The sequence below is a fragment of the Oryctolagus cuniculus genome, chromosome 12, assembly GCF_051225735.1.
Source record: "Oryctolagus cuniculus isolate XC-2025 breed Fujian yellow rabbit chromosome 12, ASM5122573v1, whole genome shotgun sequence".
Lineage (NCBI taxonomy): Eukaryota > Metazoa > Chordata > Mammalia > Lagomorpha > Leporidae > Oryctolagus > Oryctolagus cuniculus.
In genome coordinates this window covers 110,986,398-111,011,683 of record NC_142878.1, presented here as the reverse complement: position 1 = coordinate 111,011,683, position 25,286 = coordinate 110,986,398, and the positions used below count along the sequence as shown (strand labels likewise).

Genomic DNA, 25,286 nt, shown 5'->3' with positions numbered 1-25,286 from the left:
GAACCCGGCGCCCATATGGGATGCTGGTGCCACAGGCCGAGGATTAACCAAATATGCCATGGTGCCAGCAGGTCAATTAACTTTTAAACGCTGATTTTAAAACATACTGAATGGGGGAAAACATCAGGCACATGTAGGACCATAAAATGTGTGTACAGCTTCTTCAGAGCATCAGTGACTCAATGCTTACATTTTAAAAGCTGGCTATATTTGGGGCACATGACCTTCACAAATACACTAAAACTAAAAATGAACCACCATATTTAAATACAAACACTCAAGATTCCAGATACACTTAAATCCTTTGAAAAATAAAAATGTCACCACATAATACAAAAATGGCAAAAATGTATGATAAAAACCAAAGTACTATTGTGAGGCATGAATGTTTTTAGTTTATATCTATATTTTATTTATTTGAGAGGCAGGGAAAGAAAGAGAAACAGACAGTATCACTTCCTCAGATGCCCTACGTAGGCAGGGATGGAACAGGCTGCAGTCAGGGGCAGGGAATTCAACCTGCTTCCACCACACAGGTGGCAGAGACCCAAGGATGTAAGCCATCACCACCAACTCCAAGGCTGAGATTAGCAGGAAGCTGAAATCAGGAGCGGAGCCAGACTCACACTTGGCAGGTCCCCTGATATGGGACATACGTACCCAAGCAGCATCTTGAACATGAGGGCAAACACCCACCCCTATTGTGAGGCAGACATCTGCAATAACTCAAGGTCAACATCTCAGAATAAATGAGCTCAACAAAGTTCTTAGAAGAAACAAACAATGTGAGCTAGCAAGAGCAAGGAACAATGCTCACTTCCACAACCTTGAGGGGACAGTATCAACCGGTACAACCATTGTAGAGAATAATTTGTCCTTATCAATAAGGCTCAATACATACACATACTATAACCCCAAAATTCTACACCTTTGACTAACTCCTAGAATAATTCTCACACATGTTAGCAAGGTGCAATGCACAAAAATGCCTATCGCAGTTCAATGTAACACCGACAATATGAAAGAAGAATAGAAATGATAACCACTACATTCACAATGATGGTTTTACCTTTGGATAGCACAGGAAACACAGCGGGCTTCGGTTCATGCAATACCTCACTGAGTGGGGCTGTGAGTGCCTAAGTGTTTTTATATTGTGCTTTACATGGTATGCGTGTTAGAAACATTCCCTAACTTAGAGGAAAGCAAGAAAATAGAGTAAAACAGAAATAAATAATAAAATGGTAGAAATGATAAATCTACCATAAAAATTAAGGAACACGAACAGAAAGCTAACATGAAGAAAAATGGTAAAGAATCACACTAATACATCATTTACAGGGAGGGCAGTGTTGTGGCATAGTGGCTTAAGCCACCAGCTGTAGCACTGGCATCCATTTTTGTGGGTGGCAGCTCAAGTCCTGGCTGCTCCATTTCAGATCCAGCTCTCTGCTATGGCCAGGAGAGCAGTGGAGGATGGTAAAAGTGCTTTGGCCCCTGCACCCACATGGGAGACCCAGAAAAAGCTCCTGACTTCTGGCTTCAGCCTGGCCCAGACTGGGCACCTCTGGCCATTTAGGGAGTGAACCAGCAAGGAGAAGACCTCTCTCACTCTCTGTAACTCTGCCTTTCAAATATATGAAGTAAGTAAATAATTTACAAAGAACATCAATCAATAAATTTTAGGGGTCACTGTTGTGACTTAGCACCATTTGCAAAGCTGGCATCCCATTTTGGAGTGTCATAGTTCAAATCCCATCTACTCCACTGCCAATACAACTTTCTGCTAATGTGCTCAGGAAGGCAGTGGAAAAGGGTCAAACACCTGGATCCCTGCACTCCCATGGGGAACCAGGATGGTCCAGACTCAGCTGCTGAGGCCATTTGAGAAGTGAACCAGAGAATGGAAGATCTCTCTCTGTGTGTTTCTCCCTCTTTTCCTGTTATTCTGCCTTCAAATAAATAAACTCTTTTTTTTTTTTTTTTTTTTTTGACAGGCAGAGTGGACAGTGAGAGAGAGAGAGAGAGAGACAGAGAGAAAGGTCTTCCTTTGCCGTTGGTTCACCCTCCAATGGCCGCCGCGCTGCGGCCGGCACACCGCGCTGATCCGATGGCAGGAGCCAGGAGCCAGGTGCTTTTCCTGGTCTCCCATGCGGGTGCAGGGCCCAAGCACCTGGGCCATCCTCCACTGCACTCCCTGGCCACAGCAGAGGGCTGGCCTGGAAGAGGGGCAACCGGGACAGAATCCGGCGCCCCGACCGGGACTAGAACCCGGTGTGCCGGCGCCGCTAGGCGGAGGATTAGCCTAGTGAGCCGCTAAACTCTTTTATTTTTTAAGAGTTATTTTATTTATTTGAAAGACAGAGTTAGAGAGAGAGGCAGAGACACAGAGAGAGGTCTTCCATCCGCTGGTTCACTCCCCAGATGGCCGCGACAGCCGGAGCTGCGCCTATCCGAAGCTAGGAGCCAGGAGCTTCTTCCAGGTCTCCCACGTGGGTGCAGGCGCCCAAGGACTTGGGCCATCTTCTACTGCTATCCCAGGCCATAGCAAAGAGCTAGATCGGAAGAGAAGCAGCAGGGACTAGAACCAGCGCCCATTTGGGATGTCGGCACTTCAGGCAGGGGCTTTAACCCACTGCGCCACAGCGCCGACCCAAATGAACTCTTTTAAATAATAAATTTTAAACTTGTAATACATTATTTCCCAGAAAAAAAACACAAAGTATCAAAATAAATCAAGAATATTTGAAAACCCTAAAAAGTCAGTTAACCTGGAAGAACTGGAAAAGACACCAAATACCGTTGCTCATGAGGTTGTTCTCTCTCAAACTTGTAAAGAAAAGAAACACGTGACTCTCTGCTGATGACCTTTCTTCTAACTACAGAACAAAGGGAGAACAAAGGATGACCAACCACTCCAGTCCTCTGAAGGAGAGGGCTGAGCAAAACTGAACTCATAAAGATGGCACAGGCACACACACATGCACATGCGTACACAAACACAAACACACCCATCTTGTCTATTCCATTTGACAATCATTCTAAGAAAAATATTACTGAATTCTTAGCTATCTCCATCATTTTTAAAATATTCTTATTTTATACTGTATTAAAGAAAACAAGTGGCAATGGGTTCAATATCTAACTTGTAAGATCTCATAGTTACCTGAGAAACTGATACATGTATACTAAAAACAGATTCTTTACATTGTCTCAACAGATATCAAAAATACATAAACACATAAATCTGGCAAACACTGAAAAGTTTTCCGGAATGGTGAGGATTCTAAAATCTCACCACGCCGGCGCCGTGGCTCAATAGGCTAATCCTCCACCTAGCGGCGCTGGCACACCAGGTTCTAGTCCCGGTCAGGGTGCCGGATTCTGTCCCAGTTGCCCCTCTTCCAGGCCAGCTCTCTGCTGTGGCCCGGGAGTGCAGTGGAGGATGGCCCAGGTGCTTGGGCCCTGCACCCCATGGGAGACCAGGAGAAGCACCTGGCTACTACCTTCGGATCAGCGCAGTCCGCCAGCCGCAGCGCGCCAGCTGTGGTGGCCATTGGAGAGTGAACCAACGGCAAAAAGGAAGACCTTTCTCTCTGTCTCTCTCTCTCACTATCCACTCTGCCTGTCAAAAAAATAAATAAATAAAAATAAAAATAAATAAAATCTCACCACAAAATCAGCCTCCACAGTCACCACCAATTCATCTGCTAGAGCTTGTTCGTTCACCTCTCAAAATTTAACAAAAATCCATCACATGGGCTTTCACTGCCCCCTCAGTTAACAAAAAATACCTGGAAACATTAAATTAAAACACTACTTTTAAAATACTTGTTCTTCCAAACTAATCTGTAATTACCATTGAATTGAATCACCTTGGAAAAGAGGAAAACTAAATTAAATCTTAAAGGAAGAATTTAAACTGCAATTATACCAGTTATCGCAACTATCTTTGTATTTCATATCAACCAAAGCCTTAAGGTTACAATTGCTGTCAATCTGAAGGGACTAGAAGCAATGATTTTTTAAAATAACTTCTGGGGCCAGTGCTATGGCACAGCAGATTAATTCAGCACCAGCATACCATATGGACGCCTGTTCGAGTCCCAGCCACTCCACTTCCAATCCAGCTCTCTGCTATGTCCTGGGAAAGCAGTGGAGGGGGTCCAAGTCCTTGGGAGACTGGAAAAAAGCTCTTGGCTCTGGATCAACTCAGCTCTGGCTGTTGTGGTCATTTGGAGAGTGAATCAGTAGATGGAAGACCTCTCTCTCTACCTCTCTGTCTTTCTGGCTCTATCTCGTCTATAACTCTATCTTTCAAATAAATAAAATAAATCTTTAAAAAAAAAACTTCTGAGAACTAACTACAGGCAGGATATCTTCAGCCCCTGAACCTTCAAGCAATTTTCCTTCTATTTAACACTACATCTCCACCCTAGAAATAGATCATACTACATACAAGAAGGAATTTAATTTTTTTTATTATTTATTTTATTTATTGAAGACAAAGTGGGGAAAGAATAGACAGACAGATTATCAAAGAGACAAGAGGCCTCCCATCCACTGGTGAACTTCCTAAATGACCACAGCAGTCTGGCCGGGGCCAGGCTGCAGCTGGGAATAGAGAACACAACCTAGGTCTCCCACTCAAGCAGGGAGATTGATGTAACTGAATCATTGCCAGCTCACTCGGAAGATGTGTGATAGCAGGGAGCTTCAATCAGGAGCAGAGCCAGAACTCAACCCCAGGTGTTCCAATACAGGATGTAGGCTGCGGCACATGAGCATCTCAAGTGGTCAGATGCCCAGGAACGAATTCAAGAAGCTTGGATTTAAAAGGGAGATCTGCAATCAAATCAATTTGCTGGGGGCTGACGCTGCAGTGTAGCCGAAAAGCCTCCGCCTGCAGTACCGACATCCCATATGGGCACTGATTCTAGTCCCAGCTGCTCCACTTCTGATCCAGCTCTCTGCTGTGGCCTGGGAAAACAGTAGAAGATGGCCCAAGTGCTAGGGCCCCTGCACCCGCATGGGAACCCCAGAAGAAGCTCCTGGCTCCTGGCTTCAGATCAACACAGCTCCAGCAGTTGCAGCCAATTGGGGAGTGAACCAGTAATGAAAGACCTTTCTCTCTCTCTCTCTCTCTCTCTCTGCCTCTAACTCTCTGTAACTCCTTTCAAATGAATAAATAAATCTTTGAAAAAAAGAATAAAATAGAAAGCACATGATTCATAATTACTAAAAACTGGAAAAGTCAAAATGTCCTTCAATAAATCAATGTATAAACAAACTATACATCTACATGATGTACAGGGATAGAAAGAAAGAAATTAGCTATCAAGGCAAAAAAAAAAATCCAAACCAACAACCTGGGTACATATTTTTTTAAATGTATTTATTTGGGGGGCTGGCGTGGCACGGCAGGTTAAGCCATCACCTGCCATGTTGACATTCCATATGGAGCACTGAGTCAAGTCCAGCTGCTCTGCTTCCAATCCAGCTCCCTACTAATGTGCCTGAGAAAGCAGCAGGGAGGGCTCAAGTACTTGGGCCCCTACACACATGTGGAAGACCCAGATGGAGTCCTCGATTCCTGGCTTTGTTCTAGCCCAGCCCCAAATGTTTCAGCCCTTTGGGGAGTAAACCAGAAGACAGAAGATCTCTTTCTCTTTCTCTCTCTCTCTCTCTCTCTGTATCACTCTGCCTTTCCAATAAATAAAATAAATCAAAGGCAGAGAGTTAGAAAAAGACAGAGACAAAGACATCTCTCATCTGCTGCTTCACTCAACACATGGCGGCAGCAGCAGGCACTGCACCAGGCCAAAGTCAGGAACCAGGAACTCAATCCAGGTCTCTCCCATGAACAACAAGGGACCCAGGTACTCGAACCATGACCTCCCAGGATATGCATCAGCAAGAATCTGCAATCAGAAGTGGGCTGAAACTCACACCCAGGCACTCAATGAGGGATGCTGGTGTCTCAAGCAGGACCCTACCCACTGCGCCAAACACTTGCTCTGGGAGTAGCAGGGTAGGAGATGGAGACATTGACATCCCATTAACCTATGAAGAAAAAAGTATACTACCTTTTTTGTTTTATCTCACCCAAATACTTCATTTTCCAATGAAATGAACAAAATCTTAGTATGAGAAGTGCTAAGTAAGAAGGGAGAAAAATTAGTATGGGACCATAACATTACATAGTTTAACATAGGAAGACTCATCCTCTTCAAAAATGCGGAGAAGATGGATTCCTGGGGCATATGGAGGGCAGAGAGGGAAGCCCGGGTGTTTAAAGTGCCAGCACACTCACACCAGAGGGGGCAGTTATCAGGACACAGCTGGCCTTTGGCAAACACTATGAGAAAATAGTGTCTAATAAAATCAGGATAAGTTTAAAGGTAATAACCCTTTTATACCTTATAAAGTAGGTATGCAATAGAAAAAAAGAGGCATTACCCAGCAGTTGAAATGACAACTGATGGGGCCGGCACTGTGGTGGAGCAAGTAAAGCCACCACCTGCGGTGCTGGCATCCCATATGGGTGCCAGTTCGAGTCTGGCTGCTCCACTTCTAATCCAGCTCTCTGCTATGGCCTGGGAAAGCAGTGGAGGAAAGCCCAAATCCTTGGGTCCCTGCACCTGTGTGGGAGAGCTGGAAGAAGCTCCTTGCTCCTGGCTTCCGATTGGCACAACTCCGGCCATTGCAGCCAATTGGGGACTCAACCAGCAGAACCAAGACTTTCTCTCTCTCTCTCTCTCTCTCTCTCTCTCTGACTCTCCTTCTCTCTGTGTAACTCTGATTTTCAAATAAAATAAATAAATCTTAAAAAAAAAAAAAAAGAAAAAGAAATGACAACTAAGAATTTGTCACTCACTTCTAATAATTCTGAGACAACAGGCAGAACTTCAGGATTACAGATATCAATGGAGTCATCCCGGTATGTCTTCCTCTTGTAACAGATATTACCCAAATGCAGTATTGCTGAGAGAAGAGAGAAGATCCTGTGAAAATGAGACAACAAATTACAGCTTGCCCATCTGCATTCTCAGTTTATTTCATTCCAAAATCTCAGGTAATCAAATTAAGCATGCAGATCATAAATTTCAGAGAAACAAAACTATGGGAATGCTAATTATAATGAGAATTACTAGGTACTTCCTTCACATCAAGTACCACACAGTGCTTTACAACAGCTGACTTTCAGTATTGCATCACTTGCTGCAGAGCTGTCCAGGGCACTGGACTGCTACTATTTGAATCTGCTGTACTTCTAGAAAGTCCACACGCAGGGACCAGCAATGCAGAGTAGCAGACTAAGTCACCACCTGCGACAACAGCATCCCTACGGGCACTGATTTGTGTTCTGGCTGCTCCACTTCATCCAGCTCCCTGCTAAAACTGCAAGACCCAGATGAAGCTCCTGGCTTCCAACTGGCCATGGAGGCCTTGCCTTGTGGGGAGTGAGCCAGCAGATGAAAGATCTCTTTCGCTGTTTCTCCCTCTCTCTCACTGTAACTCTGACATTCAAATACATAAATAAATCTTCAAAACATTTTTAAATTAAATCAAAACATTCCTAGTAGTAGTAGTTTATGAGGCTGCTATATAATAATAATAATAATGTGACAATAATCAGCACATTACAAACAGATGACACAACATCTCTGGCAAGAACAAATGTCAGATAAGCAATTAATGCCCTATAAATCACATTAATAAAATTTTAAGATAGAAATAAGAATCCTAATTCTCAAGAAGTATATAATCTTCCATTAGGAGATAATAATAAGCAACTATACTAAAAAGATATTTAATATACAGAAGGCAAAGAAAAGCAAAATTTAAAAAAAATTTAAAAAGGTAGAAGATGGGGCCAGCATTGTGACGTAACAGTTTAAGCCACCACCTGGCAAAGCTAGGATCCCATATGGATTCTGGGTTGTGTCCTGGCTGCTCCATTTCCGATCCAACTCCCTGCTAATGGCCTGGGAAAAGCAGCAGAATACAGCCCAAGTGTCTGTACCCCTGCCACTCAAAAGAGGGGACCTAGATGAAGCTCCTGGCTGGGCCTAGGCCAGCCCTGGCCACTGCAGTCATCTGGGGAGTGAACCAGCAGATGGAACAGCCCCCACCCCAGTAATGCTGCCTTGCAAATAAATAAATGAATCTTTAAAAGGAAAAATAAAGGCAGAATATGAATAATAGAGCTTTAAAGAAAGCGGGCTTCAACGCACATTCCAAACATTAAGATGTTTACAAGGTTAATTAAGACCAATTCTGGGAAGCTGGTGCTGTGGCTCAGCGGGTTAAAGCAATGGGCTGCAGCACCAGCATCCCATATGGGCACCAGTTCAAGTCCTGGCTACTCTACTTCTGTTCCAACTCCCTGCTGATGGCCTGGGAAAGCAACATAAGATGGCCAGGAACTTAGTCCCCTGTGCCCATGTTGGAGACCCGGAAGAATTTCCTGGCTCCTGGCTCCAACTTGGCACAGTCCCGGCTGTTGCAGCAATCTGTGGAGTCAACTGGCAGCAGAAACATCTCTGTGTGTGTTTTGGTAGGTAGGTGGGTGGGTCAGTGTCTGTATGTGTCTGCCTCTTAAAAAAAAAAAAAACCTGATTCTTAGGCAGGTCTAACTTCAATAGACGAATGCTATGATTCATTAGTAGTGTTTATTGTGGTCATGTGGTGGTGTGAGAAGTAATATCCACAACATGCTCTCTATCAAAAATATTAACACTATCTCAGGGCCAGTGCTACGGCATAGCAGATTAAGCCTCTCTCTATAGTGCCAGCAACTGATATGGCTGCTGGTTCAAGCCCCAGCTGCTCTACTTCCAATCCAGCTCTGGGTTGAATGAGCCAGGGAAAGGAGCAGAGGACATGTCACCCAAGTGCCTGGGCCCCTGCCACCCACATAGGAGACCCGGAAGAAGCTCCTTCCTCCTGGCTTCGGGTCAGCCCAGCTCCAGCCATTGCAGCCATCTGGGAGTGAACCAGCAGATGGAAGACCTCTCTCTCTGCCTCTGCTTCTCTGTAACTCTGCCTTTCAAATAAATAAATATTTAAAAAGAAAAAAATCTGCTAACTGAAGAGTCAAACCAATGATATAAGCACAAACAAAATAGCAGAGCTGTTATTCTTACTCCTAGTATAAGCTCATCAATAAAAAGCTTAAAAACTCACATCACGATCAGATATGATACACTTATTAACACATTAACCACTAATTTCCCTCAAAAAAATTCTCCCCAGGGGACATCGTTGTGGAACAGTAGGAAAAGCTACTGTCTGCAATGCGGGCATCCAATAGGGGCAGTGGTTCAAATCCCAGCTGCTCTACTTACAATTCAGCTCCCTGCTCATGGCCTGGGAAAAGCAGCAGAAGACGCCCCAAGTGCTTGGACCCTGTGGGAAACCCAAATGCTTTGGGCTGGCCATGTGGGGAGTGAAGCAGCAAATCAAATTCTATCTCTCCCTTTCCTCCCTCTCTCTCTCTCTTTCACATAAATAAATAAATCTTTAAAAAAAAAACTGTTCTGAGATTGGGTGTTTGGAACACCAGTTAAGACACTACTTGGGGGCCAGCACTGTGATACAGTGGGTTAAAGCCCCAGCCTGCAGTGCTGGCATCCCATATGGGCGCCAGTTCAAGCCCCGGCTGCTCCACTTCCAATCCAGCTCTCTGCTATGGCCTGGGAAAGCAGTAGAAGATGTGCCAACTCCTTGGGCCCCTGCACCTGCGTGGGAGACCCAGAAGAAGCTCCCACCTCCTGGCTTTGGATCAGCTCAGCTTTGGCCATTATGGCCATGTGGGGAATGAACCCTTGGATGGAAGCTCGCTCGCTCGCTCACTCTGCCTCTCCTTCTCTCTCTGTGCAACTCTTTCAAATAGGTAAATAAATCTTTTTTTAAAAAAGTGTATAATGCATAAAAGAACTCAAAATGATGCTTCAGGTCACTGAGGTACTACATCAGGAATATCAGTTAGAAAACTGCTACAAGAACCTAGGGAGAGAAACAGTTCAAAGACATATCATGATGTGTCCTCCACTGGAGGCATAAGAACACTGCTTGGGATGCCTACATCCCACATCAGAGTGCCTGGTCCAAGTCGGATTCACTTCTGACCCAGTTTCCCACTAATGCACATCCTGGAGCAACTAATGATGGATTGAGCTCTTAGGTCTCTGTCACCCACATCAAGGATCCAGCCAGAGTTCTAGGTTCCTGGTGCTGACCCAGACCAGCCCTGGCTGTTGCAGGAATGTGGGCATTGAAGCAGTGAGCAGAAGAGATCTCTTTGTCTTTGTCTCTCCCTCTTGCTTCCTCTTCCTGACTTTTAAGTAAAATTTTAAGGAATATAATAAATAAACTCACTGTCTTCGCGTCTTGGGAAGAAATCCTACCATTTCCATGGCCAGCTGTAGGCGTTCAAAGTCATGCCTCAAATCTTCCCCCTCCACCGTGAAGCAATCCTGCTTATGTAAAATAAAACAGGGGAAAATCAAATTACCTCTGAAAGATGTGAAACATTCAGAGCTGCAGTACTTGAAGACATGTAAGCCTATGTATAAATGCAAATTAGAGCTGGTGGAATATGTGAACACACTCAAATTCATGAGACCTCCCTCACTTCATGACATAGTACAAAAACTCAACACATATGCACTGGAACACCAGAATTCTACCTTTTTTCACCCTCCTGCAATCACTAGGACAAAGATCTCAAAAGTGATTTAAGACCTAGCAGCACTTACAAAGTATGCTGATACCAAGTATGATTTTAATCTGTTCTTCAGAGTTTGGGAGATTCAAAGTATTTAAGAGTTTAAATTCACACATAAATGTCATTAATTCAACATATATTTACCAAGTATATACCACAAGCAATACACTGAAGTAGATCTTAGTGACACGAAAATAAATTTCTTTTATTTGGCAGAAAGAGTTAGACAGTGAGAGAGAGAGACAGAGAGAAAGGTCTTCCTTCCATTGGTTCACCCCCCAAATGGCCGCTATGGCCAGCACTGTGCCGATCCGAAGCCAGGAGCCAGGTGCTTCCTGCTGGTCTCCCATGCGGGTACAGGGACCCAAGCACTTGGGCCATCCTCCACTGCCCTCCCAAGCCACAGCGGAGAGCTAGACTGGAAGAGGAGCAACTAGGACTAGAACCCAGCACCCATATGGGATGCCAGCGCTGCAGACAGAGGATTAACCAAGTGAGCCACAGTGCCAGCCCCATAAAATAAATTTTAAAAGAGGCAAGAATTTACTTTAAAAGTTAATGAAAAACTAAAGTATAATTTTCCTTCAGATCAAAACTGTTTTAAATCCATGGCAGAGTTTTTTCATAATGTGTATTTTTTATCAACTTTTTGAAGACCTCTGGTATAAACAGTTCCAAATGAAATCATAAGATAACATGGGGACGGCACCAGGACTCACTAGGCTAATCCTCTGCCCTGTGGTGCCGGCATACCGGGTTCTAGTCCCGGGCGGGGCGCCGGATTCTGTCCCGGTTGCCCCTCTTCCAGGCCAGCTCTCTGCTATGACCAGGGAGTGCAGTGGAGGGCGGCCCAAGTGCTTGGGCCCTGCACCCCATGGGAGACCAGGAAAAGTACCTGGCTCCTGCCTTCAGATCAGCGTGGTGCGCCAGCTGCAGCGCACCGGCCGCGGCGGCCATTGGAGGGTGAACCAACGGCAAAGGAAGACCTTTCTCTCTGTCTCTCTCACTGTCCACTCTGCTTGTCAAAAAAAAAAAAAAGAAAAGAAAAAAGAAATCCTATCTTTGCACAAGATGGCCATAACTGGAAAACATTACACTTAGTAAAATAAGCCAATCCAAAAAAGACAAATACCATATGTTTTCCCTGATACAACAGAAATAACAGAATACTTGAAATGTAATATATCACAGGGAAATAGATATTTGGAGAATGGATTGTTCTTTACAGCCCTTGTCTCTTCTACTGAGAAACAAGCTTTTGTTTAGTTTTGTTTCATTTTGTTTTCTTTCTCTTCATACTATTTGCTGACCTCCTTTACTTCGAGTAGGGTTAAGTACATGATCTCTAAGTAAACTGTTAATAGATCACTGTAAAAATCAAGAATAGGAATCTGAATGGGGGGAGGGTTGGAATGTGGGCAGGAGGGAGGGGAAGCTCCATTTTGTTCCTAAATCTGTATATCTGAAATATATGAAACTTGTATACTTAAATAATTTTTTTTAATGACATGGGGAAAGAATAAATTACATGTGAAAGTAAAAGTCTGCAACTGGCTCTGTGGCAAAGCAGGTCAAGGTACTGCCTATGATGCTGGCATCCCATCTGTGTACCAGATCATGTCCTGGCCACCCCACTTCTAATCCAGCTCCCTGCTAATCCACCTGGGGAAGTAGCAGAAGATGACCCAGGAGCTTGGGCCCTGCATCTAACAACTATGTTCAGGATGGGCATTTCACCCAGCAGATAACATGCCAATTAAGTCGCCAGGTCCCGGGGCCAGCACTGAGGCGCAGCAGGTTTAAGCTGCAGCTTGCCGGCGCCGCGGCTCACTAGGCTAAGCCTCCGCCTTGCGGCGCCGGCACACCAGGTTCTAGTCCCGGTTGGGGCGCCGGATTCTGTCCCGGTTGCCCCTCTTCCAGGCCAGCTCTCTGCTGTGGCCAGGGAGTGCAGTGGAGGATGGCCCAAGTGCTTGGGCCCTGCACCCCATGGGAGACCAGGAGAAGCACCTGGCTCCTGCCTTCGGATCAGTGCGGTGTACCGGCCACAGCGCGCCGGCCGCGGCAGCCATTGGAGGGTGAACCAACGACAAAAGGAAGAGCTTTCGCTCTGTCTCTCTCTCACTGTCCACTCTGCCTGTCAAAAAAAAAAAATAAATAAAATAAAATAAAAAAAAAAAAAGCTGCAGCTTGAAGAGCTGGGCCCCTACACACACATGTGAGATACGGAAGAAGCTCCTGGCTCCTAGCTCCAAATCAACTCAGCTCCAGCTGCTGCGGCCATTTGAGGAGTGAACCAGCAGATACAGACCTCTCTCTCCCTGTCTCTACCTCTCTCTGTAACTCTTTCAAATAAATAACTTTCCTCTCTCTGTAACTCTTTCAAATAAATACCTTTAAAAAAATATATAAAAACCTTCAACATAGATAGTCCATGACACAGTAAAGAACAGTTATGCAGTACCAGATTAAAAGTAGATATTACTTTCTAAGTGTAACCCTTGCATTTCATTACAAAAACAGTCCAACAGTAACCCAGACAGTATCAAAATTTTCAAGAAAATACTTGAGTCAGTGAGTGCCTTCACTGGTTGTTCTCATTCCTCACACTAGTGAGTTTACTAGGTAATGCTTATTTTCCTGAAGAAACAACTCACTGGACACAGGAACCTTGACTATCTTATTCACATCAGATCACCAGTAAGTAAAGGCCAAGAACACAAGCAGTTACTGAAGAAAATAATCACTGAATTATTGAATAATGCATGAATACTGAATGGAATAACTCCTTTTTGAGAAATAAACAAAATTCTCATTTACCTTCATTAATTTTTACAAAAGTTTTGTTGAGTATCAATCATGTATAAAATAACTTTTTTAGGCTCTTAAGAATGAATTAATATACCTAGACACAGGGTTTAAAATTAAATATTAAATAGAATGCTGGTAACAGTATCTTTATTCCCTATATGAAAAGGTACAACACAGTTTGAAATTTAAATTCACTGGAAGAAAAGTTCTAAGAACATGTACTTAATTTTCTAAAAAAAAAAAAAAAAAAAAAAGTTAACAATTCCAAGACACGATTCACAGATATACCAGTGTCCTACTCAAAAAACTAATTTTAATATATTTCTCTTTTAACTATAGAATTTTTGGGGGGCCAGCGCCGCGGCTCACTTGGCTAGTCCTCCACCTGCGGCGCCAGCACACCAGGGGTTCTAGTCCCGGTTGGGACGCCAGTTCTGTCCCGGTTCCTCCTCTTCCAGTCCAGCTCTCTGCTGTGGCCCGGAAAGGCAGTACAGGATGGCCCAAGAGCTTGGGCCCTGCACCTGTTTGGGAGACCAGGAGGAGGCACCTGGCTCCTGGCTTCGCATTGGCGCGGCGTGCTGGCCATAGCGGCCATTTGGGGGGTGAACCAATGGAAGGAAGACCTTTCTCTCTGTCTCTCTCTCTCTCTCTAACTCTACCTGTCAAATAAGTTAAAAAAAAATTATAGAATTTTTTGAAAAGCACTTTTGTTTCTCTTTCTTCTGCCAAAATACAAACAGCTCATTCCTTTTATAATTGCGTAAACTTTTTTTTTTTTTTTTTTTTTTTTGGAAAGGCAGGGCTAGACAGTGAGAGAGAGACAAAGGTCCTCCCTCCGCTGGCTCACTCCCCAAATGGCCGGTGTGCTGTGCCAATCCAAGCCAGGAGCCAGGTGCTTCCTCCTGGTCTCCCATGCGGGTGCAGGGCCCAAGCACTTGGGCCATCCTCCACTGCACTCCCGGGCCACAGCAGAGAGCTAGACTGGAAGAAGAGCAGCCGGGACAGAATTAGCGCCCCAACCGGGACTAGAACCCGGGGTGACGGCATTGCAGGCGGAGGATTAGCCTAGTAAGCCGTGGCGCCAGCCGTGTAAACATTTTTCTATAAAAAACAGGTAGGGGGCAAAAATCTAGCTTCTACTGTACAAACCCAATTACACATCCAAGATTCCTCTGACAGTGTTCCTATCTGGCTCAAAAATGAGTGGCAACAATTACGGCTTATAAAATACTGGCAAAGTGGGACTGGGGCCGTGGCACACTGGGTTAATCCTCCGCCTGTGGCACCAGCATCCCATATGGGCGCCGGGTTCTAGTCCCAGTTGCTCCTCTTCCAGTCTAGCTCTCTGATGTGGCCTGGGAGGGCAGTGGAGGATGGCCCAAATGCTTGGGCCCTGCACCTGCATGGGAGACCAGGCAGAAGCACCTGGCTCCTGGCTTCGGATCGGCATAGCGCACCAGCCGTAGTGTTCATTTTGGGGGTGAACCAACGGAAGGAAGACCTTTTCTCTCTGTCTGTTTCTCACTGTCTATAACTCTGTCAAATTAAAAAAAATATATAAACTGGCAAAGCAAACTGAAAGAGGCACTGAAATTTAAATACACTGGTATTCGCTGCTACCATTATTAATCAAATGATCTGTAGAAATACGAAATAAGATTAGTAATCATCAAAACATAATTAATTTCTAAAATCTAACACTGATGACCTTAGCTGTTCAAAATGACAACTATAGAAGAAAATGCTACAAACAGATGAAATCTACCAAACCAGAAATGTTATTATCTCAACATGGTTTCCCTGCAAGTAGAGCCTGAACAGACCTAGATGCAAGTACACGTAGCACAGGAGCTTAGAAAGTAAAACAGGGAAGCAAAGGTGGACCCAACAGGGAACACTCGGAAGACAGGTGCCACAGTGGGTGACAGGAGTTCAACCCCAAGGATCTCTCTGGGAAACAATGTAACACCTAGAGAGGAAGCTGCAGGATCTATAAGGTATCTCCCCTTACTCATTACTTGAGGACATCGGAGATGGGGCAGGCAGTTTTTAATTCCTAATCTCTTCTGGAGAGCCCTGCAAGAGCATAAAACATTCCAGGGTTCTGGAAAAGCCTTCAGGCTGCAGGCTGCAGGCTTCAGCCAGAGAACAGAGAAGGGAAAGGTTCAAAGGACAAGCAGAGTCACAGGAACTGTTATCACCCCTCTATTCAAACCCTGCAGCTGACTGCTCTGTGGAACTCTGCCACTGCATACCCCCAAAGCACACCTACAGGGATCAGCTTTGTGGCACAGCGGGTTGACCAGTACTTGCAATGCAGGCATCCCATCCTGGAATGCCAGCTGAAGTGTCCACTGCACCATTTTTATCCAGCTACCTACTGTGCCTGGGAAGGCAGTGGAAGATGGCCCAAGTGCTTTGACTACAGCCACGTGGAGACCCACGAAGAAGACCCAGAGGTTGCTCCCAGCTCCAGGTTTTGCCATTGAGGCCACAAGAGTAAACCAGTGGATGGAAGATCTCTCCCAACAGCTCCACCACTCTGCCTTTCAAACAATAAATAACCTTTTTTTAAAAAAACATGTCCTTTGGGGCCAGTGCTGTGGCGCAGTGGGTTAACACCCTGGCCTGAAGCGCCAGCATCCCATATGGGCGCCGGTTCATGACCTGGGTGCTCCACTTCTGATCCAGCTCTCTACTATGGTCTGGGAAAGCAGTGGAAGATGGCTCAAGTCTTTGGGCCCCTGCACCCACGTGGGAGACCTGGAAGAAGCTCCTGGCTCCTGGCTTCAGAGAGGTTCAAGTTCCAGCCGTTGCAGCCAATTGTGGAGTGAACCATCAGATGGAAGACACCTACCTCCCTCCCTCCCTCTCTCTTTCTGCCTTTCCTCTCTCTCTGTGTAACTCTGCCTTTCAAATAAATAAATAATCTTTTTTTAAAATACTCTTTGACACTATCACTTTATTCCCCTTTGTATGGATGAAAAGAATGCCTAGCATGTGGTAGGGTGTGAGGAAGAGAAAAGGAGGAGAGCCAAAATAGGCATCTTCTTTTATGCTGTTGATACTTTCTTTTTAAAGACTTCCTTATTTATTTGAAAGTCAGAGTTACAGAGAAAATCAGAGAGAGTCAGAAGTCTTCCACCGGCTGGCTCACTCCTCAAATGGACGCAAAGCTTGAAGCCGGGCCAATCTGGAGCCAGGAGTTTCTTCCAGGGCTCTCACATGATTGCAGGAGCCCAAGCACTTGGCCATCCTCCACTGGTTTCCCAGGCACATCAGCAGGGAGCTGGATCAGAAGTGGAGCAGCCGGTTAGTATACCTATTGCCAAAGCAAGCGCTAGCATACCAGTTTGAACCACTGCTTAAGACATCCCCATCAGAGTGCTGGTTCCAGTACCAGCTAGTCAGCTTCTGATTCAGCTTCCCGTTACCGCATCCTAGGAGGCAGCGGGTGATGGCTCAAGTGCTCGGAGCCCCACCAACCATGTGGAGGCCCAGATGGAATTCCAGACTGCTGGCTTCTGCCTAGAGGTTGTGGGCATTCTGGGAGTGATCCAGCAGAGGGAAGACACTCTCTCTCACTCTCTGCCTTTCAAGTAGATGAAAATAAATACACATTTTAAAAAAAGCCATCTCTTAACAACATATAGTGTAGGATACAAATCAAAACAACTGGTTGGGGCAGGCACTGTGGCTCACCAGGTTAAGCCACCACCTGCAACACCAGCATCCCATATGAGCACTGGTCGAATTCCTGCTGCTCCACTCCCAACCCAGCTCTGTGAATGTGCCTAGAAAAGCAGCACAAGACGCTCCCAGTGCCTGTGCCATGCCACCCACATGGAAGACCCGGATGGAGTTCCAGGCTCCCAGTGCCTGTGCCCATGCCACCCACATGGAAGACCCGGATGGAGTCCCAGGCTCCCAGTGCCTGTGCCCATGCCACCCACATGGAAGACCCGGATGGAGTCCCAGGCTCCCAGTGCCTGTGCCATGCCACCCACATGGAAGACCCGGATGGAGTCCCAGGCTCCCAGTGCCTGTGCCCATGCCACCCACATGGAAGACCCGGATGGAGTCCCAGGCTCCCAGTGCCTGTGCCATGCCACCCACATGGAAGACCCGGATGGAGTCCCAGGCTCCCAGCGCCTGTGCCATGCCACCCACATGGAAGACCCGGATGGAGTCCCAGGCTCCCAGTGCCTGTGCCCATGCCACCCACATGGAAGACCTGGATGGAGTCCCAGGCTCCCAGTGCCTGTGCCATGCCACCCACATGGAAGACCCGGATGGAGTCCCAGGCTCCCAGTGCCTGTGCCATGCCACCCACATGGAAGACCCGGATGGAGTCCCAGGCTCCCAGTGCCTGTGCCATGCCACCCACATGGAAGACCCGGATGGAGTCCCAGGCTCCCAGTGCCTGTGCCCATACCACCCACATGGAAGACCCGGATGGAGTCCCAGGCTCCCAGCGCCTGTGCCCATGCCACCCACATGGAAGACCTGGATGGAGTTCCAGGCTCCTGGGTTCAGGATGGCCCAGAAGCCATTTGAGGAGAGAACCAGTGAATGGAAAGCATTTTTTTCTTTCTCCTCCTCTCCATCCCTCTCTGTAAGTTCTGCCTTTTAAATAAATAAAAAAATCTATTGAAAAACAAAAGTGGTTAGTAAAGATGCACAAGAATATAGATGTAGCTGGAATCCCAGTTACACTATTAATCAACTTTACCACCATAGAGCAATTTGCTTCTTTGTGAAAGGTAATCATATTGACTACAACCAAGGGTTTTTAGAAGAATCAAACACAATAAGGATGTTAAACGCTTTGTAAAAGGAAAAACATGGAGCAAAGAAGGCCAAGTCTCCACCTGTGATGCCAGCATCCCATATGGGCAACAGTCTGTGTTCCTCCTGCTCTGCTTTCTATGCAGCTCCCTGCTGAGGCACCTGGGAAAGAAGAGGAAGATGGCCCAAGCACTTGGTCCCCAGCACTCACAAGAGAGACCAGAAGGAAGTTCCTGGCTCCTGGCTTCAACCTGGCCCAGTCCTGGCCACTGTAGCCATTTGGGGAGTGCATCAATGGATGGAAGATATTCATTCTTCGTCTCTGTCTCTCTCTCTCTCTGTCTCTCCCTCTCACTCCATAACTTTGCCTTTCAAATAAATAAGTAGATGTTTAAAAGTAAATAAATATGGGGCTGGCACTGTGGCTTAGCAGATAAAGCTGCCGCTGTAGCGCCAGCATCCCATATGAGCGCCAGCTGCAGTCTCGCCTGCTCCACTTTCAATCCAGCTCTCTGCTGTGGCCTGGGAAAGCAGTGGAAGATGGCCCAAGTCCTTGGGCCCCTGCACCCATGAGGGAAACCAGGAAGAAGCTCCTAGCTCCTGGGTTCGGATAGGCACAGCTTTGGCCATTGCAGCCATCTGGGGAATGAATAGCAGACAGAATACATATCTCCCTCCCTCCCTCCCTCCCTCCCTCTCTCTCTCTCTCTCTCCTTCCCTCCCTACCTCCCTCTCTTAGCCTTTGCCAGTCAATCTGCCTTTGAAATAAACAGATCTTTTTTTTAAAAAGTAAACAAATAAATAAGTAGAATATTTTTAACTAGAGAATGGTGTGCAGCATGCAGAGGCCTCATAGTGGACCTGCAGAGAGTGAGGAATAAAGCCAGAAAGACGCTGTCTGAAAGAGTGATCACAAACTTACAAACGCAGAGCGTGTGGAAGTAGGAATCTTCGTGCTACAGAAGTATCAGAACACAGTGAATTGTTTCAAGAGATTCTGCTTGACTGTAGCAGGCCCACCTCACGGGAAAACATACACGCCTGCATCCCTATACAGGTAGCAGTGACCAAGGCTGGAGTATGGCTCAACTCCCTGTGCAGCACACACATGCAGGGCTATAAGACTACCGCTTACTGTAACAATGACCATCAAAGCCCTACTTGACAGCTGCACCCTGCAATTCAAGGCTTGGTTCAGATGAACAGAGAATGGCAGAGACAAACTTTATACCCTGATGGTAGTCACACCAGCTTTAAGGTACAATAATAGCAGACAACAGCCAATATATTACATCAGTATTCAATTCATTGTCAGAATTATCACTACTTGAAGATAGAAAACTGATATTTAGTGAATATCTTTTATGCATCAGTCACCATAAGAGTCACTTGATATGTATAACTTCATTAAATTCTCAAAACACAAAGAGGACATTATATATACCTGTATAGGCATAAAAACAATTTCAGGGGTTAGAAAATGAGCTCATGGCCAAAAACCCTGTAGATAACAGGACTGGCCAACCCACTACTGTCTCCCATCCCACGCTGCAGCTTGAAGGGAAATAAGTCTCCATACAATGGGCAACAACAGCTTCCGTATAGAAAGCAATTTCCTCAGTATAGGTCCCCCGAGACCTTTACAATATTCTATAAAATACAGCACCAACGGAATATTCCTCTCTGCCTGCAATGCTACACATATAACTAAAAAATTTCATAAAAAAAAAACAAAGCTTAATCTGTCAGGGAACATAGAAGGAGCACCCCATGGAACACTAATTCTCCTAGGTGTACTGTGAATTCAATGTCCATCTGCTCTCCACCCCTCACCTGGTGCAGAGTGAAAGATGGAAAGGGTGAGCTTTGCAGAATGGCAGAATGGCTACAACTCGTCTATTAAAATGTACCAGAGGGGCCACTGCCAAAGATGACAGCACCCCATATGAGCACTGGTTCAAATCCTGGCTACGCCATTTCTGATCCAGTTCCCTGCTAATGTGCCTGGGAAAGCAGTGGAAGATGGCCCAAGTACTTGGGCCCCTGCTACCCAAAATATCAGAGACGCAAATGGAGTTCCTGGCTCCTACCTCTGGCCTTGTCAAGCTCCAGTCTTTGCAGCCATTTGAGAAATAAACCACAGCATACAAGATCTTTCTTTCTCCCTCTAATACTGCCTTTCAAATAAATAAATAAAGCTGGAAAAAAATTATTGGCATCAATTGAAATGCCCATTTATTTTCCAAAATTTCAATTCTGAAACAAAAAACCACTCGATTTATTATGAAAAGATAATGCAACTAAACTTTGTGTTTTTTTTTTAATTTTTGTCTTTTTTTGTTTATTTTTTTGAAAGGCAGAGTGAACAGTGAGAGAGAGAAAGAGACAGAGAGAAAGGTCTTCCTTCCGTTGGTTCACCACAATGGCCGCTGTGGCCAGCGCACTGCGCTGATCCGAAGCCAGAAGCCAGGTGCTTATCCTGGTCTCCCATGCGGGTGCAGGGCCCAAGGACTTGGGCTATCTTCCACTGCACTCCCGGGCCACAGCAGAGAGCTGGCCAGGAAGAGGGGCAACCAGGACAGAATCCGGTGCCCTGACCGAGACTAGAACCTGGTGTGCCGGTGCCGCAGGCGGAGGATTAGCCTATTGAGCCGTGGCGCCGGTCTAAACTTTGTTTTAAAGGAAAAACATACACATACCCGATTCCTACTAAACTCAGATAAGCTAGATTTACAATTAGTGGAGTTTATAATCACAAGCAGTGGAAATTAAAAACAGTTTGTGGCCAGCACCGCGGCTCACTAGGCTAATCCTCCGCCTTGCGGCGCCGGCACACCGGGTTCTAGTCCCAGTCGGAGTGCTAGATTCTGTCCCGGTTGCCCCTCTTCCAGGCCAGCTCTCTGCTGTGGCCAGGGAGTGCAGTAGAGGATGGCCCAAGTCCTTGGGCCCTGCACCCCATGGGAGACCAGGATAAGTACCTGGCTCCTGCCATCAGATCAGCGTGGTGCGCCGGCCGCAGCGCGCTGGCCGCAGCAGCCATTGGAGGGTGAACCAACGGCAAAAGGAAGACCTTTCTCTCTCCCTCTCTCTCTCTCTCTCTCCCCCACTGTCCACTCTGCCTGTCAAAAAATAAAAAAAAAAAAACAAAAAAAAAAAAAAACAAAAAAAAAAAACACAGTTTTTTAAAGCAGGAATGAATGAAGACATATAATGTTTCCAGAAACATTATCTAATGATTAATTCATTAGTTAATTACTAAGTATAGGTATCTGTGCGTATTCAGCCTTCTACATCTGACCTTCACTGAACGCTAAAGGAAAAATGTGTTTTTGTTTTTTGGTTTTCTTTAAGATTCATTTATTTATTTGAAAGCAGAGGCCGGCACCACGGCTCAATAGGCTAATCCTCTGCCTTGCAGCGCCGGGACATGGGGTTCTAGTCCCGGTCAGGGCACCGGATTCTGTCCCGGTTGCCCCTCTTCCAGGCCAGCTCTCTGCTATGGCCCGGGAACGCAGTGGAGGATGGCCCAAGTGCTTGGGCCCTGCACCCGCATGGGAGACCAGGAGAAGCACCTGGCTCCTGCCATCGGATCAGCGCGATGCGCCAGCCGCAGCGCGCCAGCCGCGGTGGCCATTGGAGGGTGAACCAACGGCAAAAGGAAGACCTTTCTCTCTGTCTCTCTCTCACTGTCCACTCTGCCTCTCAAAAAAAAAAAAAAAAAAAAAGAAAAGAAAAAGAAAAGAAAGCAGAGTTATACACAGAGAGGAAGAGGAGGAGGAGGAGAGAGAGAGAGGGGAGGGAAGGGAGGGAAGGGAGGGAGGAAGGGAAGGAGAGAGGGAGGGAAGGAGAGAGGGAGGGAGGGAGAGCAATAGCTGGAGCTCAGCCCATCCAAGGCTAGGAGCCAGGAGCTTCTTCTAGGTCTCCCACTTGGGCCATCATCCCTTGGTCCCCCAAGCACATTAGAAGGCAGCTGGATTGGAAGTGAAGCAGCCAGGACTTGAACCAGTAGCCATATGGGATGACAGCATGACATGAGGAGGCTTAACCTGCTATACCACAATTCCAGCCCCATTGTGTTTTTTTCTTTTAAGATTTATTTATTTGTTTGAAAGGCAGAGTTACATAAAAGGAGAGGCAAAGTTAGATAGAGATCTTCCATCTGCTGGTTCACTCCCCAGATGGCTCCAACAGGCTGAAACCAGGAGCCAGGAGCTTCTTGCAGGTCTGCCACATTGGTGCAGGGGCCCAAGTACTTGGACCATCATCCTCTGTTTCCCCAGGCACATTAGCTGGGAACTGGATCAGAAATGGAACAGTCAGGACTGGAAACAGCACTCTGATGTGAGACACTGGCATAACAAGTGGCAGCTAAAACCCCTGAGCACAACACTGTCCCCAAGTGGATTGGTTTTTAGTCCACAAACCACACACATACAAATCACAGAAAAAAATTAAACACTGCTTTATCTTCTTTTCTAGAAGTCTTTGTATTTCAGTGATTTTCATTCTAAGTCATAAAAGAGACAAAAATGAGCAGCGTGAGGGCCCACTAACAGGAACACAGAGTATTTAAGTTCTTGTACTGACCGGCTCAGAGTCATAGCAATAATCATCCCAGCTCTGTCTGAGGGGTTTCTTTGTTATCTGAAAGTAAGGCAGATTAGTTAGGTGAGGTGATGGTTACTAAACTTCAGTTAGCACGGCTGTTATGCAAAAAATGTTATTAAGCATAGCAACATGAAACAAGAAACAACAGTTAACATTCAGATTCTTTTTTAAAAATATTTATTTAGTTAGTTAGTTAGAGAGAGAGAAAGGAAGTCAGATGGAAAGAGAGAGAGAGAGAGATCTTCTGTCTACTGGTTCACTCCCCAAATGACTGCAATGGCCGGAGCTGGGCCAATCCAAAGTAAGGAGCCAGGAACTTCTTCCAGGTCTCTCATGTGGGTGCAAGTGCCCAAGGACTTGGGCCATCTTCCACTGCTTTCCCAGGCACGTTAGCAGGGAGCTGAGTCAGGAGAGGAGCAGCCAGGACTGGAACCGGTACCCACGTGGGATGCCGGCATCACAGACAGCAGCTTAACCTATTGCGTGACAGCCCTGACCCAACATTCAGACTCTGCCCAACCCATACACCCCAGTTTCAGTATACAACTGGCACTTGTATAAATGGAAAATCCCATATCCTATCAATGCTAATATTGGGACAAGACTATATTATACCTAGTAATTACAAAAATATCCAGACAACCAAACTCCAAATTTCTCTACTATTACCAACTATCAGTTGATTCTTGGGTGATATTACTTCATAGAAAAAAAAAAAAAGAAAATATCAGGGACCAGCACTGTGGCACAGTGGGTTAAACTGCTGCCTGTGACCATGGCGCCCCATACAGGCACAGTTGTTCAAGTCCTAGCTGATCTGTTTTCCATTCAGTTTCCTGCTAATGCTCCTGAGAAAGCAGTGAAGCATGGCCCAAGTGCTTGGGCCCCAGCCACACGTGTGGGAGACCCAGATGGAGTTCCTGGCTCCTGGCTTCAGCCTGGCACAGCCCAGGCAGATGAGGCCTTCTAAGGAGTGAACAATAGATGGAAGATATGTCTCTCTCTTTCTGTCTCTCCCACTCTTTTATCCATTTCTCTGTCATTCTGCCTTTCAAATAAATAAATATTTTAATCATCTAAATATAATGCAAGTAGTTTAAATGGGAGTGAAAATTAATAAGCTGAATTAATTTTTTTAATCTATTAAATTCTGTACAGTAAAAATTTACAGAAAGTGTAAATATGAATGACTAAAATTCTTGATACACACAGTATTTCAACACATTTGTGAAAAATGGAATTAAAAGAAAAGCTTATTTTGGTGCAAAAAAATTTTAAATCCATGCATCATTTTTTTTATAATATTTTTCATTAACCTTTTGAAGACTCCTCATAGGCATGGATTTCTAAATTTTCATAGAGGTTAGTGCTGTGGCATAGCAGGTAAAGCTACCTATAGGCAACAGTTCAAGTCCCAGCTGCTCCACATCCAATCCAGTTCTCCGCTAATAAGCCTGGGATAGCAGGGGAAGATGGCTCAAGTACCTGGGCCCCCAGTACCCATGTCAGACACCTGGAAGAAGCTCCTGGCTTCGATCTAGCTCAGCTCCAGCCATTGGAGCCATCTGGGGAGTAAACCAGCAGATGGAAGATCTCTCTCTCTCTCTCTCTCTCTCTCGATCTCTCTAACTCTGACCTTCAAATAAATGAATATATCTTTAAAAAATAATAAGTAAATATTCTTGCTCCAAAATAAACTTTTCTTTTTATTCCATTTTCAATGAACTTTTGGAAGTACTATCACTAATACAAAGGCAGGTTACTTTATATTAATAGGGTCAAAATTAAAAAATAAATAGCAGGCCAATGTGTCATAGGTTAAACCTGTGCCTGTGATGCCAGTATCCCATGTGAGCACCATTTTGTGTCCCAGCTACTCCATTTCCAATCCAGCTCCAGGCTAATGGCCTGAGAGAGCAGTGGATGATGGCCCAAGGGCCTGGGCCTCTTGACACACATAAGAGAGACCTGGAAGAAGCTCCTGGCTTCAGTCTGGCGCAGCAAAGCCACTGCTGCCATTTGGGAAGTGAATCAGCAGGTAAGTGATCTCTCTCTCTTTCTCTCTCTCTCTGTAACTCTTTCAAATAAATAAATAAATGGTTTTTAAAAAGGAAAGAAATAGCACACTATGTATCTTGGAAAAAAGCCTAAGAACTTTTAAAACCCTAAATACACACTCAAATCTTTGAGTCATCAAAGTGTCAATTAATTACAAAATCTCTGTAAGGATTTCCAGACATTACATCTTCAAACAATTTTTAAAAAGGAGATAGATCTGTTATTTAAGCAGTACCTCATACCAGTTCCATTACTATTGACTTCACAATTCTTGTGAATATGGGTAACAATA

The 25,286-nt window shown here is 45.5% G+C and overlaps 1 protein-coding gene across 36 annotated transcripts in view; it reads right to left on the bottom strand.

The window, feature by feature from the left end:
- The window catches only part of MYO9A (myosin IXA), a 281,572-nt gene that overhangs the window by 189,911 nt on the left and 66,375 nt on the right, over window positions 1-25,286 (bottom strand). For 19 of the 36 annotated variants that reach the window (XR_016218481.1, XR_016218482.1, XR_016218483.1 and 16 more), the window contains exons 6-8: window positions 22,916-22,972; window positions 10,384-10,484; window positions 6,878-7,004 (exon numbers count right to left, since the gene is read on the bottom strand). Coding sequence is in view for 31 of the 36 variants with exons in the window: in XM_089310956.1 (XP_089167082.1) it covers window positions 6,878-7,004; window positions 10,384-10,484; window positions 22,916-22,972 (285 nt within the window). In the remaining 5 variants the exon portion in view is untranslated. The remainder of the gene's footprint in view (window positions 1-6,877; window positions 7,005-10,383; window positions 10,485-22,915; window positions 22,973-25,286) is intronic. The other 17 variants (XR_016218484.1, XM_089310963.1, XM_089310972.1 and 14 more) reach the window with 2 other exon arrangements.